We start from the raw sequence: 16,145 nt of genomic DNA, 5'->3' as shown, positions 1-16,145 counted from the left end.
ACCACATAATCATTCAGTGTTCCTAGATCAGGTCAAATTAGCCACACATGTTATTATTCTACAAGGCACAGTCATTATGCCACTTTTTGGCTAACTGAAAGGTGTTAGATGCTTGAATCATATTCATCACCAATATGTTTTGTAGACTGAGCAAAAATCAATCAGGCTGACACTGTGTTGTAGTGAATGACTTACCTGACAGACTGGAGTGTGCCATTTTCCATGCAAATGGATTTTGACGAAGGTCATTTCACAGAATTCTCATTATTTCTTTTTAGCAAGCCATTATTTTTTTTTCTCAAAATTAAAATGGAAGGCTTGTTGGGGTTTTTTTTTTTTTTGTTTAGTTTTTTTGCCTTGAAAATTAGTGCACCCAGCCCTTTTTGTATTATCTCACCTCACTTGGTTCTTTGCTGATGAAAAATTCTATGCAAATTCCTTTCATTGTGCTGTAGAAAGAGCTCTGGCTAAAACATACCCCAAACTAACTGATTCATTCTTGATGGTATTCTATTCTGCTCCAAATCCAAACTCATTTGATGGAAATAAAACACAGAGCATAACTGATGACTTCAGCCCAACTCTTACTGCATTAGTCATCCCCACAATGTTTCACCACCATATTCTCTTAATTGTTATTCATATATCCATCACATTGAAATTAACAAAAGCACTATTGAGTGCTATAGAACTGGAAAATGAATTAAAAATAAAAAGTTTAATGGTAAAAGTTTAGCTGACTATCTTTTATGCTCTACAGGTTTGACTACCGTATGTTGATATGACTCACTTGAAGTTAGTGTAATTAGTCTGCCTTAAAATAAAAAATCTTATTAGTTTTTCTTCCACCTCCAGCAGAACTTCTCTTCTCAGACAATAGGCTGGTTGAATAGTCTCCCCTATGATTCCTCAACACAGACCAGAACCTGAGAAAGATGATCAAACAGAGACACATGAAAGAAAGTGGTTTAAGAATTTACGAGTTCCTGGCTTTATCCAATAAATGATTCTGCAGGATACCTGTACCACACAGTGGTAGGTCACTATCTCCCCCTATTGGAGACACACCAGTTTCACTGTAGAACATGATCAAATAATGTGCAGTAGACCTTATTAAATGAATATATAGCCTTTAATTGTGGATTAGTTTATAGATTGCAATTTGCAGCGGCCACACTGAAGTGTGACGAGGTCGTTGACGAGGAGTGTAACTGCTAGACTGCAGGTTTAATAAATAAATTACTTTAAGCATGCACCAGTTTAAAGTAAAGCAAACTGCTGTATATCAGGCATGCTGACTGCTTATTGGAATTCCAGCCCATGCCTCAGTAACCCTTGAAGCTCTAGCATAAGAGGCTCGCATGGGAACCAGGTGGGAGAAGTGCTGCAGGCCCCCCAACCTTTCTCTAACACAAAATGGTTGACTTCGATTCAGGTTAGGAGCAGAGAACTGTTTAGAATATTTAATGTTTCCTGGAAATGTGTGGTGGCAGTAAGGAAGGGTCCTCTGACTATTTGTCTTGTCTGAAATGGTTTTTATTTCAGTGTTACTTTGCACCATAGTTAATAACTACATAAATAGGTAAATCAAAGGGGCCACTTTGCTTTTATATCTTTATGAACCATAATACAAAAACGCAAAGACGTTTGGCTGTATAACAGGTTTATCTCTGCATTAAGGTTTCATTATAGTATATACTGTTAGAGAACATTAGATATAAAGCACTAACATGTTAGGGTCAGGATATTAATGTTTAATCTAAAAAAAAACAAGGCACAGAGAGCCACACTGCCTAATCGTGTGTGTAAACTTCCAACATCATGCCTCACAGAGGTTGCTTTCTCTTTTCAGCATCAAACTTCAGAAGTGTGTCTGTGTTGCATGGATGCACGGCATCATCTAGCGCAGGGTCACAGCCTCAGGACTACAGGGAAAGTGGAAGGAGACATCCTGCCAGCCACCATCACACACCCCCAACTCAGCAGTGAGCTGATTACATGTAGCTATAGCCTCTAGCTCATTTGCTACTAAATTCCGCATCTCAACAAGAAAAAAACAGAACAACTAGCTGGCACTCTCAGATGTTAGAGGGTGATGCAGCCTGATGGGAAAATCAATAGTGACCCATGAGATCAGCAGGAGACAAACTCTGATGTAGACTCCAGTGTTTTTGATCATATAAGGCAGCTGCCGTGACTGAGCTTTAAACAGCTAAGAAACTCCCCACTAAACTCTAAAATAAGCATATTACAATATATATAAGAAAATCCTAAAGATGTCCTCCTTAATGAATTGCAAAATACATGATCCCAAGCATCTGTTTTGCAAAGACAGATTCTGTGTTAGCCTTGAACGCAACCTACCAGCCTATTAACTGGCCATCAGTTTAACATCTGAAGCTTGATGCGTGGTGCAAAAACTAGATAGACAAATGCTGACCGCACTGACCAGTAGAGGACAGTGTCCTCCTGTATGGAAGAATAAACTCAAACTGGGAGTGTTTTCTCTACATGGTGGTACATTCACCATAAAACCACTATAAGCGTCAATAATATTACTCCACAGCTTTTGTCATGTATTTTTCCTAATAAGACCTCTATTAAGTGTAGCACCTGGCACATACACACTTTACTTGATTGATATCTCTCTTGTTATTTAGCGTCATCACACATGTTAGTGCTTGACATTTTACCATGCTTGACCTTTTACTTACTGTGATTAGTATCAGTAGTTTGCTGGCATAGTAAGAGCCCTGAAAAAAAGCATTGGTATGTGTTGTCAAGGGGTGAGAGCATATAAAAGAAAAACTCAAACAGAAGTTGCACGACACTGTAGACTGAATCCAGTATTCCTATGAAAGCTGCTCACCTGAGGGTGTTCTGGAAAAGAAATCTAAGCTAATCTAAGGAAAGATAAAGCCCCCCCAAAAATCTTCCACTTTCTTAAGAAAGATTTTCATTATAGATATTTTAAAATTTCAGTCAAGCATGATCTCTAGAATAAAGAAAGAAGGTGCTGATAGCTACTGAACTTTTAAAATGTGAAAATATTAAAATATATCTCCCCAAATTTTTTCACCAAGGCTGTGCAGGACAGGGACGCTAACTCACAAAAACATCAATTAATCATAATTCTCACTCACATTTGCCTGTCCTTATATTTTATCATTGAATGGTTCCAAACCTTTTGGCCATGAATACTCACGAATGCTGGATTTAACACGTTCAAGATCTTGGTGTTTATTTTGTATGCATGAGACAGCTGTGATTTCTACTCCGGTCTACACTTAGAAGCTTCCTTTTGCAAGATACTGAATCCCCAGTTGCCCCCAGTCCCTCCACTGAAGCGTGAGTGTGTGCATGAATGTTTGACAAGGTATAGAAAAGAGTGTTTGTATGAATGTGTGTGTGACTGGGTAAATGAGGCTTGTACTGAGTACTCTGTTGGAGTAGAAAAGCGCTATAGAAGTACCAGTCCATTTCCCATCCTTTTTTTAAATCACCCTCGGCATATATCTATAATGGACCTCAGTTATCATATTTTATCACTGAATATTTCAAAACCTTTTGGCCATGAATGCACAATGCTCTATATGTACAACACCACTGTGCATATAGAGCCACTTCAGGAGGAAAGATATGGTGTGAAAATATCTTGAAACAATATGACTTTTGCAAGAGTTTGCTGTTGCTATTGTGCTGACTTTATTACACTAATATTCAGCTTGAATAATTTATATTGCCGGTGTCACCAGAAGGAAAGCTATTGAAGATGTTTTTTTAAGAAACCATAAACTAAAAACTCTCAAAATATTTGTTTGGGGGACCTTATAATTAAAAAGAAAATACTTTTGGAGACAACAAAACATTTAAGTATTTTAAAACTTTTCACAAGTGACTTCATTAAGAAATCTCTATTTGTTATTTGCTTTCAGCCCATTTTATCCACAGGCGAATTTAAAGTTTTGTGACATTTCGTGTGTTTTAGCATCCTTGGTGACCTTACATACATCAGTTCTTCAGCTGTTGCAGTTTCCAGTGGGTATCTGCTACATTATCCAATATGGACTTATGAGCCAAGAGCTTTCTCCAAAGATACTTTAACTTTAACTTTAAACATAAGAAATAGAGAACGAGAGAAGGAGGGGGGAGCTGTGGGGGCGGGGGTGGAGAAAAGAAAAGAAAGAGTGAGACCACAAGCAGGATCTCTAGAGTGCCTCTAGTGCTTCTGTGTTCCCAGCACTATCTCAAATGAAGACGGGAAGAGCGAGAGAGATAGAGAGGGAGAGTGTAGAAGACTGGGAAGAATAACGGTCAGTACAGGGTTTGTCTTTGAAAGGAGAAGAGCTATTTCTGCATGTGTCAGAGGAGTAAGTGTATGTGTGTTGTCTGCTTATACTAATGGTGAAGGTCATTCTTTCACCGTGTACACAGAGGACAAAAATAAGCCATCGCCATGAGCCGGACCACCTTCTTTGAGGTAAGCCAATGTACAGTTTTACTGCCACTTGAATAAATGAGACAGTCAACTGCCACTTCCTGATAGAGGGAGTTATTGAAAGGCACTTGAGCAAGAAGCTCTACTGAGTGATAAGAGATGCAGCAGAATTTGGGAAATATGTAAGGCTGAAAATATTTTTTGCTTGCTGTTCTAAAGGAACAGGAAAGTTTATAAAGGCCAAGTTTATTTTCCAGATAAACTCAAAGCTGGAGGCTTTTTTATGATTTTTCTGTAGCCTTCAGTTTTGTCTCAAAGGGCCTCACAAGTACTAATGAAGAAGCAGATAAGTAATTTGCTGTAAGTGCAGCAGGCCTATGAACTCTAGCTAATTACAACAGACTCTGGGAAAAGTGCCATGCTCTCCGTAGTTGTTACTACAAAAACTGTGAGTCACATAAGAAAATATTGAAATAGTTCAAGGGAAAGAGGTTCTTTACAGTGAGACAGCTAGAAAATACACCTTCACACTCAATGAACAGATTTAAAAATGGTATTGATCCTCTCATGCTGCAAAAATGAGGACTGAGCAAAATGTTTAACTTTCCTTTAACCTCAGCCTGCCTCAAGATTAGTACTGCAATATTTATGAGAATATCTTTACCTTCATGTCTTGGCGTACATCATTCACGAAACTTCAGCAGCTAACAGTCATCCAAGTAGCTTTCTAGGATTGTGGAATGCAGTCTATTTTTCCAAGTGTACAGGGTCAGACACATGTTATATTATAAAACTAAAAAGGACCCTGAGCGGCAGCTACATGTATTAAAGCACTACCATGTTCAGTTTCTGAAGTAATAATCAGCCATTATAGTCATTAGCTTTCACAATAAGAGCAGATATAATGGTTAAGAGCTGGTTGTTTCATATGTCATACCTGTGAGAGAGGGCAATTGATTTTTTTTTTTTTTTTTTTTTTGACAAGATTGTTTAGCACAATCTTGGAGAGTGAGAGGATGCATGAGTATTTTCGAGAACAAAGGTGATGTGCGGAGCTGTAGTAACTGCACATCCCCCAGAGGTAGGCTCTGGAGTGCAGATCATACCTCCAGCTCTCCACGATAATCTGTAGTGAGCGTAGGGAACAGGTGGAATTGGTGCTAAATAAATAAAATTGAACTGAGCCATGAAGCCACAAGGGGTAGAAGTAATGAGGGTAAATTAATTTAAATTCAAATCATATCTATCTAATAGACTCCAATTTGTTCGTGTAAATGGGGAGTCCTCTTCACACACTAAGGCTAATTATGGAGTTCCACAGGGTTCCATGCTAGGTCCAATTTTATTTACATTATACATGCTTCCCTTAGGCAGCATCATTAGAAGAGATAGCATCTATTTTCATTCCTATACAGATGATACCCAACTTTATCTATCCATGAAGCCAGATGAGACATGCCAATTAGTTCAAGTGCACAAATGTCTTCAACTCAACTCAACTCAACTCAGCTCATTATTTATAAAGCACTTTAAAATCAAATTATAAGACAAAACAATTAAAAGCCTGCATGACCTCTAATTTCCTGCTTCTAAATTCAGATAAAACTGAAGTCATTGTACTCGGCCCTACAAATCTCAGAAACGTGGTGTCTAACCAGAAACTTACTCTGAATGACATTACCTTGGCTTCCAGTAACAATCTTGGAGTCATTTTTGATCAGGATTTGTCCTTCCATGTGTATGTGCATATTAAACAAATATGTAGGACTGTTTTTGTGCATTTGCACAATAGCTCTAAAATTAGAAACATCTGGTCTCAGAGTGATGCTGAAAAACTTGTTTATGCATTTATTACTTCGAGGCTTGACTATTTTAATTCATTGTTATCAGGTTGTTCTAAAAACTCCTGAAAAAGCCTTCAGTTGATCAAAATGCTACAGTGAGAGTAGTGACAGGGACCAGAAAGAGAGAGCATATTTCTCCCACAGTGGCTTCTTCATTAGCTTCCTGTTAAATCCAGAATTTAATTTAAAATCCTTCTTCTCAAATAATCAGGACGCATCTTATCTGGCTTACTTGTGGTTCCTAGGATAATTAAGAGAAAAATGGGAAGCAGAGCCTTCAGCTTTCAGGCCCCTATTATGTGGAACCAGCTCCCAGTTTGGATTTAGGAGTCAGACACCTGCTCTTCTTTATCATAAGGCTTAAAACTTTCCTTTTCGATAAAGCTTATAGTTAGGGCTGGAACAGGTGACCCTGAAACCTCTCTTAGGCCTAGGATGCTGGGGGCTTCCTATGATGCACTGAATGTTTCTTCTTCACTCACCTCTTTTTGCTCTACACGTGTTTATACACCACTTTGCATTCAAGTTTTTATTATTTTTAATCTCTGGCTCTTTTCCACAGCATGTCTTTTGTCCTGTCTTCCTCCCCTCGCCACAAACAGTCACAGCAGATGGCTGCCCCTCCTTCTGGCGGAGGTTTCTTCCTGTAAAAATGGAGTTTTTCCTTCTCGCTGTCGCCAAGTGCTTGCTCATAGGGGGCCGTCTGATTGTTGGGTGTTCTCTGTATTATTGCAAGGTCTTTACCTTTCAATATAAGGCACCTTGAAGCAACTGTTGTTTTGATTTGGTGTTATTTAAATAAAACTGAATTGAACTGAAATACTTGGGGTGAACCAAGAACCAAAACAACAGACAGTTTACAAAAGAGATGGAAATAGAGAGTACAGGCAGGGTGGAGTAGGTGGAGATGAGTGTTGGGGTGATTTATGACAGAAGGTTCATAAGGTAATTGTGAGACCTGCTATGATGTATGGTTTGGAGAACATGGTACTAAAAAGACAGGAGGGTGAGTTGGATGTGTTAGAGTCTTGACCAGGATGGACAAGATTAGACATGAGTACATCAGAGGGACAGCTCAGATTGAGGAGTTTGGAGACAAAGTTAGAGAGGCGAGGTTGAGATGGTTTGGATATTTGCAGAGGAGGGATAGTGGATATACTGGGAAAAGGATGTTGAAGATGGAGCTGCCAGGCAGAGAGAAAAGAGGAAAACCACAAAGAAGATTCATGCATGTAGTGAAGGTGGACATGAGGGTTGGTGTGACAGAGGAGATGGCGTAGGACAGGGTGGAGGCAAATGATCAGCTGTGGTGACCCCTAAAGTGAGCAGCCGGTAGAAGATTATGACTAAGACCTTTCTCCAGTTTTATCAGTTAGTTTTATTATTTTTTAAAAAAAAAAGCATTAAAAAAAAGATGCAGTTTCTCAAATTTTACCCTGCAAACATAAAATAAGTGCTTATTTAAACATTTACTTAAATTTCCCCTGCATCGCCAAAGCCTCCACAAGCATGTGTGTGTTCTGTACGACTTGTGCTGTCAGCAGAGCCCGGTGTACCCACAGAGGACAGGAAATCCTAATGATTGGGTTTACAAAGGCGTAGCGCATCTGAGGACACAGTGTTTCACAGCAGACTAATGACACCTTGATACTCTTTACTAGCATGCAAATACATCAACATGTGCCATGAGAATGCAAGTGGGAAAGCTAGCAGATGGAAAACAAAACAATCCCATCTCCCATGATGCCCTTTACTGAGCGTGCAAAGAGTGAAAGGATGTAATACTCTAATATTATATGTGGAACAGTGAAGTTTGTTGCTAGACATTCTTACTTAAATCTTTACTGTACTGCAGATTGTGTTGGTCTGTATGCATTAAATGACTTATAAAACTTACTTTGCTATGTGCAAAGAGCAGTTGATTTTTCCCTCATTCTCATTCCCTCTTTTGTGACTGTGTACTCAGCAAATCTTTAGATATCCATTAGTGGGTTATTACACTGTCCAGTAAAGGAACCTATTTAGCTAGGACAGCTCTGCTGAGCAGCACAGTATGGAGTGCTTTCAGGACAAATTGTGGGCCCACCCACCACCCTCCTCGCATATGCTGTACATCACCACTAATTAAGATGAAAACAAATGTCTTCACGAAAGCGCATTACTCAGGAAAAAACGGACACACTTTGCAGTCGTTTTTTTTTTTTTTTCTTTGTGCAGACAAGCCTATATTTTATTTCAGGTGTTTATAATTTATTCAAAGCATGTTTTTACAGTGATAATTACACTTCCAACAATATCTACCTTATGTTTGCAAGAAAACAGGAAATCAGGAAATATAGAGATATATTTAAAGAAGGTGATATATATAGTTCAGTCTGTCTTGTGTTACTTGGCTACTGCAATAATTTTTTTTTATCACAGTGATCGACAAAGCTGTGAAGTCTGAAATTTGGCTTTTACTCTTTAGGTCTTGCATTATAAAGGTGGTTCGTCATATTCTTTCTTCAGGTGGAGGTTCTCGATGCCAAGACAAGGGAGCAGCTTTGTTTTTTAGATAAGGTATGCTGACATATTAACACAGTTTGGAGGCTCCCAGGCAATGAAAAAAGAGGATATGCACAGGACTTTCAAATTCCTTGGCATGCTGTGCTTTGTTTTTGTTGTTTGACATAAAGTTGAGTTTATAATAACTGTAAACTTTCTGTTGCATTAAGGTGGAGCCCCACTCGACAGTAGGAGACATAAAGAGCCTTTTTCACAAATCGTGTAAGTGCCTATAATTAATAATGTAGTGTGTAACTCAACCAGTTTAGATTTGTTACAATACATATTGCTGTAATTTTGTTGGTCTCACTGGTACCTTATACCCTGACAATAAATTGAAAAAGACTTGAGTAATACTCTGGTTTAATAAAACTGGAAGACCAATGCACTTAGTTCTTTATTATCTTTCACTGCATATTTACTGTAAACAAAAGCTTCAGCTTGTGGTTATTGGATAAAACATGATTAATAGACTATCTCTGAAATATCTTACAGTGCCTCATATTAAATCTCTTCCCCCAGAGAGACGTCCTTCTAAAAACAATTTCTTGTTTACTTATCTGAAGCCTGCAGTGCTTCTGTCATCAGCATGTGTCTGGTCAGAAATGTTACCTAATCTTTGGCAAGCCCAAGGCCATCAGCATCCATCAGAGTAGTGGAGCTCAACATTATTCCATTGTGATCAATTATTTTTGGGCCTCAGGCCAAAAACTGTGTGTGCAGTACCGGCTTTGTCCAACACTGTGATTGTGCTTGTGATGTTTGTGTGTGTATATGCGTGTGTTTGATCTGCTCAGATCCTCATTGGTATCCAGCAAGACAGGCCCTGAAGCTTGATCCAAGTAAGTAGCTATGTTGTAAATACAGAATTTAGTATGTGTGTGTGTGTATGTGTGTATTTTATAACAGCATTAAACACCACACAAGGCAATGTAGCCCCAAAGTGTCAAGACTGGTAACTCACTTTTCTTTTAAGTTTAAAACTGTCTAAAATATTTGGACTTCATTACCCACAAATACTGTTTGGATAAGTGCAAATAACATTATTAAAAAGTAGTAACTATCCAGTCATCCAGTGCCTGGTGCTTTGTACAAAAAGAAAAGGGAAATGTTGGGATGAGAGCTCACAACAATTTTTAGGAGCAGACTATGTTTCATCTTTAGGTTTTATTTGTCTCATTATAATAGGACGGCCAATATCCAGCATGCATGACACATGTTGCCATCCTATAATGCAAATTTGACTTTGCAGGTATGCATATTCTGCTTCATGATTATCATTAAATCATCAATCATAGCCAGTGTTGTTAATCATAGCCTTTGTTGTTTATGAAGGCAAAAAGCTCTACAAATACTCTTAATATTAATTAAAAGTTATTTACTGAGAAACTTATATATTTCCTATCTATCATTACTGTTGTCATTATACACTTGCAAAACTGGAGCAGGTCATAAATATGTCTAGCTCAGTACATCTGAATGCAGCTGTGAATTCAGTTTTGGAATAAATCAACAATAATAGGCATGTAGAAATATTTAGTCTGAGATTATGAGCGTTCCAGGCCTTAAGCGTTTGGATTCATACGCATTTCTGTTCTGAATATTCATTTCTGAAATAAAATAATGGATGCCACAATCAAATCACAGGTTTAAATGAAAGTAGGTTTACATCAGTAGAGAAAGAAAAGTATATGTGGTTAGCACAGTTCCTACTAGTAGTTCAAAAGTAAGCATATACCTGACTTCTAAATGTTTCTTTGGCAGCATTAGTTCAACATCATTTCCTGCGTAAACAAGTTCAGTTATGCTCCTGAGTTCATTGAGAGCTAAAAATCTACCACAGACATCAGAGGTAGATGTTTTTGTGATCATCAACAGCTGGCCACATTCTGCAAAAGCAGAAGAGCAAAGAAATTAGAAAATGGAATACTTGAAAGAGTATCACACATCTTTAATCCTTAAAGCACTTTTCTTGTGTTACTGCCACTCAAAAGTCCTTTACACTACGAGCCACATTCATCTATTTTTTTCACACAGCACTTTATGCTATCCACTATGCTGTGCTCTTTATGTATCATGCATCCACATTCATGGCTAATTCAGATTCACTAATTAACCTAATCTGACCTACATGCAATACATGCAAACTAAGCTTCAGTGGGTGCTTTGCGTCTTCTCTGGTCATGCTCTCCCAGACCTTCACTGCAAACATCTTAAACACTTGCATGTTGTGGAGTCTCTCAGCTATTCGTCTTTATCAAGCACAAATCAGATCAATCAAACTGACCAATGTGGACAACTGAAGATATGCCACCTTTTAACCATGAAAATGTGTTTGGTTGATTATAGGATCATTTCGTAGTAATTACATGTTGTCCAATATCTTAATACTCATCCTTTGCTTAAATGAGCAGTGAACCATTAATAACTTTCTCCGTGCCACTTCCACTAGCAGTGACACATGGCCAAGCCACTACCTTGGCAGTAACAGTGGTTAGTAATGTCACCTCACAGCAAGAAGATTCTGGTTTGTTTTTACAAAGCCATCTTAACTAAGAAATGTATTGTCCAGTCCTCCCACCATTTAATATGTATCATTCCTCCATTCATTTTAGCCCAAATTAAAGCTGTAAGGGCAAATACAGCCATACCTTATTTATGATGTTGCAGGTTTTTAGTTTTGAGTTTTATTTGCTCCCACTGCAAATCGCCACCTCATCATGATGTAGGGGTTTGTGTGTCCCAGTGATCCCAGGAGCTATGTTGTCTGGGTCCTTTTGCCCCCTGGTAGGGTCTTCCCAGGCAAATTTGTCCTAGGTTAGGGGCCAGATGAAGAGTGATTCTGATGACCCTTGTGATAGAACGATCAAGGGAACAGTTTACCTCGCCTGGGACAGGATTAAAGCCCCCCCCCCCCCTTTGAACCAGGCCTGGGGAGGGTGCTCAAGAGAGAGTGCCTGGTGGCCGGGCCTTAGCTAATGGGGCCCAGCTGGGCGCAGCCCAAACAGGATGTTTGTGATCCTATAGTCATATATGCAGCTGATGATATTCTGGACACTCGGGTGAAGAGAGAAAGTGCGCTGTCAACTCATCACCACCTGGTGGTGAGTTGGCTCAGGTGGCAGGGGAGGATGCTACAGACCTGGAGCACCTAAACCTTTAGTGTGGGTGCGCTGGGAATGCCTTGCAGAGGCTCCTGACAATGAGAGCTTCAATTCTCACCTCTGGCAGAGACAGAGCCTTCAGCTTTCAGGCCCCTCTTCTGTGGAACCAGATCCCAGCTTGGATTTGGGAGATAGACACCCTCTCTGTTTTTAAGATTAGGCTGAAAACTTTCCTTTATGATCAAGTTTATAGTTAGGGCTGGATCAGGTGACCCTGAACCACCCCTTAGTTATGCTGCTATATGCCTAGGCTGGGTTCCCAGCATCCTAGGCTTATTTACTTTGTTTATACTATAAATTGTCATAAAAGCATACTATACTGTATTTAATCATTAATTATTATTAATCTGTGTCTCTCTTCCACAGCATATCTTTTGTCCTGTCTCTCTCCCCTCACCCCCAACTGGTCGCAGCAGATGACTGCCCCTCCCTGAGCCTGGTTCTGCTGGAGGTTTCTTCCTGTTAAAAGGGAGTTTTTCCTTCCCACTGTCACCAAATGCTTGCTCATAGGGGGTCGTTTTGACTGTTTGGTTTTCTCTGTATTATTGTAGGGTCTTTACCCACAATACAAAGTGCCTTGAGACAACTGTTTGTTGTGATTTGGCGCTATATAAATTGAAATGAATTGAATAAAATTGAATTGAATTGAACTGAACTGAATTGGCAGAACTTCAGCAGCATTCCGAAGGAGGCTGAGGACATAGATTCCAAATGTACTATGTTGAAGCTGCTACACACAGCTGCGGCTACAAGGTGGTTGGTGCCTGTCATGGTGGTAATCCTGGAACTAGATGGTGGACACCGGACGTGAAGGGAGCCATTAAGCTGAAGAAGGAGTCCAATCAGGCTTGGTTAGCCTGTGAGACTTTGGAGGTGGCTGATGAGTACCGAAAGGCCAAGTGAAACGCAACTCTGGCTGTGGCTGAAGCAAAAACTTGTGGGTGTTTGAGGACTCATACTGGAGTGGTTCACAGTGTGAAGTGGCGGGTATGAGAATAAGCACTCGTGAGTCTGAGGCCATGGTCCTCAGCCAGAAAAGGGTGGAGTGCCTACTCCAGAACTGGGATAAGTTGCTGCCCTCACCCTATCTCCCTTAGAGATAGGGTGAGGAGTGCAGTCATCCAAGAGGGGCTCTCAGCAGAGCCACTGCTCCTCCACATTGAAAGGAGCCAGTTGAGGTGGTTCAGGCATCTGACTAGGATGCCTCCTGGGTGCCTCTTGAGTGAGGTGTTTTGGGCATGTCTCACTGGGAGGAGGCCCTGAGGCAGACCCAAGACACTTTGGAGAGATTATATATCTTGACTGGCCTGGGAACACCTCGGTGTTCCCCCAGAAAAGCTGGAGGAGGTGGCTGGGGAGAGGGAGGTCTGGGTTTCTCTCTGCTTATGCTGCTGCCCCCTCGACCCGGCCCCGCCTAATCCATCCATCCATCCATCCATCCATCCATCCATCCATTCTCTTCCGCTTATCCAGGGCCAGGTCGCGGGGGCAGGAGCCTAAGCAGAGAAGCCCAGGCTTCCCTCTCCCCAGCCACCACCTCCAGCTCATCTGGAGGGACCCCAAGCCATTCCCAGGCCAGCCAAGACATATAATCTCCTGGGTCTACCACGGGGTCTCCTCCCGGTGGGAATTGCCCAGAACACCTCACCCAAGAGGCGGCCCTGCATAAGCGTGAGAAAATGAATGTATTGATGGCTGGAGGGATGGGATATTACTTAGGATCTACCTTGCTGTTAAAAATCACACAAGACAAATTTGGTTGAAATCTATTTGGGTCAGTTCCCCCTCAGGATATTCTAAAAATGCTGTCCAATTAGTAGAACCATTATCTGTGGCTGTGCCCCCTGGAGCTTTCAGGTAGAGAGAGCATGTGCTGAAAACCTGAAACATTAAACAAGGCTGCCTATTTCTGTGAATATTTTTACTATTATGTAAATTTCTCAAGCCCATATTCTAGAGGTAAATTAATTTGTATACCTAAATGGTACGTTTTTGGTTTTGGTTTTTTTCTTATACAGAGGGGAAATTACTCAGAGATGATGAAATCTTACAGAATCTACCAGTGGGGACCACGGCCACCATGTACTTCAGAGATCTTGGTCCACAGTTAGGTTGGACTATGGTATGATGAAGATAGAAAGATGAGAAAGAAATCTATACCTGGCACTGGATTTATAAACAATTAAATGTTCAACTTGACATGACTCTTTTTTTTATTTAAATCTGTGACATATTAAAAATGATTCTTTTACCATTCGTCTGTTTTCAGGTGTTTCTTGCAGAGTATATTGGGCCCCTTCTGAGCTACCTTCTCTTCTATTTTCGAATACCCTACATTTACTCAAACAGATATGCACTTACCTCCACCCCCCATCCTGTTGTTACGTAAGTTGAAAATGAAATAATAAACCACAGCACAAATTATGACAGGCTACGGCTAACACAAGTCTATCATAAACTAAATTATTCTTTGACTGGAAGCATGCGATACTGAATTACATAAGCCAGATTTATCCCTCCTCTCTGTCTCTCAGACTAGCCTGTGTCTGTCATACCGTCCACTACACGAAAAGGTTGATAGAGACAATCTTTGTGCATCGTTTCTCACATGGGACTATGCCTCTCAGGACTATAGTCAAGGTGAGGAAATGACTAATGTTAAAGTGCCTCTCATAATAAGCTTCCCTCTTTCACAGAGTGTGGCCTCATTCTCCCTATCTTGTACCAGCTTTTTTTTTTTTTCATGTTTTCATGTCTATTTATAGGGACAAGCATGTAGAATGTACCACTACCAATTTGCAACGCCCGTCCCTTCATATAATAATGAAGCCCATTTTCACCTTCTTTTAGAACTGTGCCTATTACTGGGGTTTCTCAGCATGGCTGGCCTACTATATCAACCACCCTCTCTATACACCTCCATGTAAGTCAGTCCAAGCACACACCTACAACATGTTTTTTACTTCTGTATTTTCATCATATCAATCTTTCTCCACAGCATACGGAGAACTGCAAGTCAATTATGCACTAGTTCTATTTGTGGTAAGTATACCAATATTTACATTGGCATAACACAAATTCAGACACGTGATTTGTTTATTTCTGTTCTAGATGTGTGAAATTGGCAACTTCTCCATTCACCTGGCTCTGAATAATCTCAGGGGAGATGGTGAGTTGCTGAGCTTTACTCTGTTTACTTTCATGGATGAAAAAGGGTGTCTAAGCCATCAATTCAGATTCTATGTGATGAAACTATACACATTGAAGCCATTCACTGGTCCCCTGATGACCATTTGCTCAGCGTTTGGTCGACTGATCCAGCATGGACCTTATTTTTGCAAAATCAGGACCCAAGAGTAGAAGATTTCCTGTGCCAAATAAGAACCCCTTCACCTGGCTATTTTTCTTTGTATCCTGCCCCAACTACACATACGAGGTAACGTGCAACATTCATACCAATTTTTCTGGTGTAAAATTTCATTCATTCTTGACTGTTTACCTCACTGTCCACCTGCACACTTCACATATATCTCCATAGGTTGGAGCTTGGGTGAGCTTTTCAATCATGACCCAGTGTCTGCCAGGTATGATTTGCACTTCACCTTTTGCTGTCACCAAGTGAGCAAGTCCATAAACATAATCCACTGTGGAACTGCATAGGTGATGAGAAAGCATGCATAGTTCTATTTCTTATCCCCAGATGTTGTATATTTTGTCTTTCAGTGGCATTTTATACATTACTGGGGTTTATTCAGATGACCGTCTGGGCCAAAGGAAAGCACAGAGCCTACATCAGGGAATTTAAGGACTATCCCAGTCTTCGGGTGGCTATTATCCCTCTGATTCTCTGATAATGGTTAAAGCATGAACTACTGCAGCATACAAAGAAACAAAGAAGTCTGCTACTGCTGCTGCTGCTGCTAAGTCCACCACTATGCAATTTTGTCTACACGAATAAGCTGAAAGAAGAGAAAACAGAGCAATAATGTGGCTGTATATTTAAGGCTTTAAACAAAGGCTAGACACCTTTTAAATATCAGCAATAATAACAGTGTTTAACATTAACAATAGGTTGGATTTCTTTCTTAGAGGTTGATTTGGGATTGTGATACAAATCAGAATTGTTCCTGTCATATTATCTGTGCTTTAACCTTT

General features: G+C 40.1%; 1 protein-coding gene across 1 annotated transcript; it reads left to right on the top strand.

The window, feature by feature from the left end:
• Positions 1-4,448: 4,448 nt before the first annotated feature.
• tecrl2a (trans-2,3-enoyl-CoA reductase-like 2a) lies at positions 4,449-15,841 on the top strand. The gene is made up of 13 exons (XM_030756858.1): positions 4,449-4,480; positions 8,791-8,841; positions 8,997-9,048; positions 9,624-9,668; positions 14,009-14,112; positions 14,260-14,375; positions 14,525-14,630; positions 14,841-14,913; positions 14,989-15,032; positions 15,102-15,159; positions 15,338-15,426; positions 15,529-15,574; positions 15,714-15,841. The coding sequence occupies exons 1-13, from the start codon at positions 4,457-4,459 to the stop codon at positions 15,839-15,841; spliced, it is 936 nt and encodes a 311-aa protein (XP_030612718.1). The 5' UTR covers positions 4,449-4,456.
• Positions 15,842-16,145: the final 304 nt, after the last annotated feature.

The sequence above is a fragment of the Archocentrus centrarchus genome, chromosome 20 (assembly GCF_007364275.1).
Source record: "Archocentrus centrarchus isolate MPI-CPG fArcCen1 chromosome 20, fArcCen1, whole genome shotgun sequence".
NCBI lineage: Eukaryota > Metazoa > Chordata > Actinopteri > Cichliformes > Cichlidae > Archocentrus > Archocentrus centrarchus.
The sequence above is the reverse complement of the archived record's forward strand: the minus strand, read 5'-3'. Positions and strand labels throughout refer to the sequence as shown.

Bases quoted from the DNA above. Each gene is read 5' to 3' on its own strand.
- tecrl2a (XM_030756858.1), top strand. From the start codon at position 4,457: ATGAGCCGGACCACCTTCTTTGAG. The intron at 14,113-14,259 runs GTATGATGAAGA...GTCTGTTTTCAG, and splicing joins CACAGTTAGGTTGGACTATG to GTGTTTCTTGCAGAGTATAT. The intron at 15,427-15,528 runs GTAACGTGCAAC...ATATCTCCATAG, and splicing joins GCCCCAACTACACATACGAG to GTTGGAGCTTGGGTGAGCTT.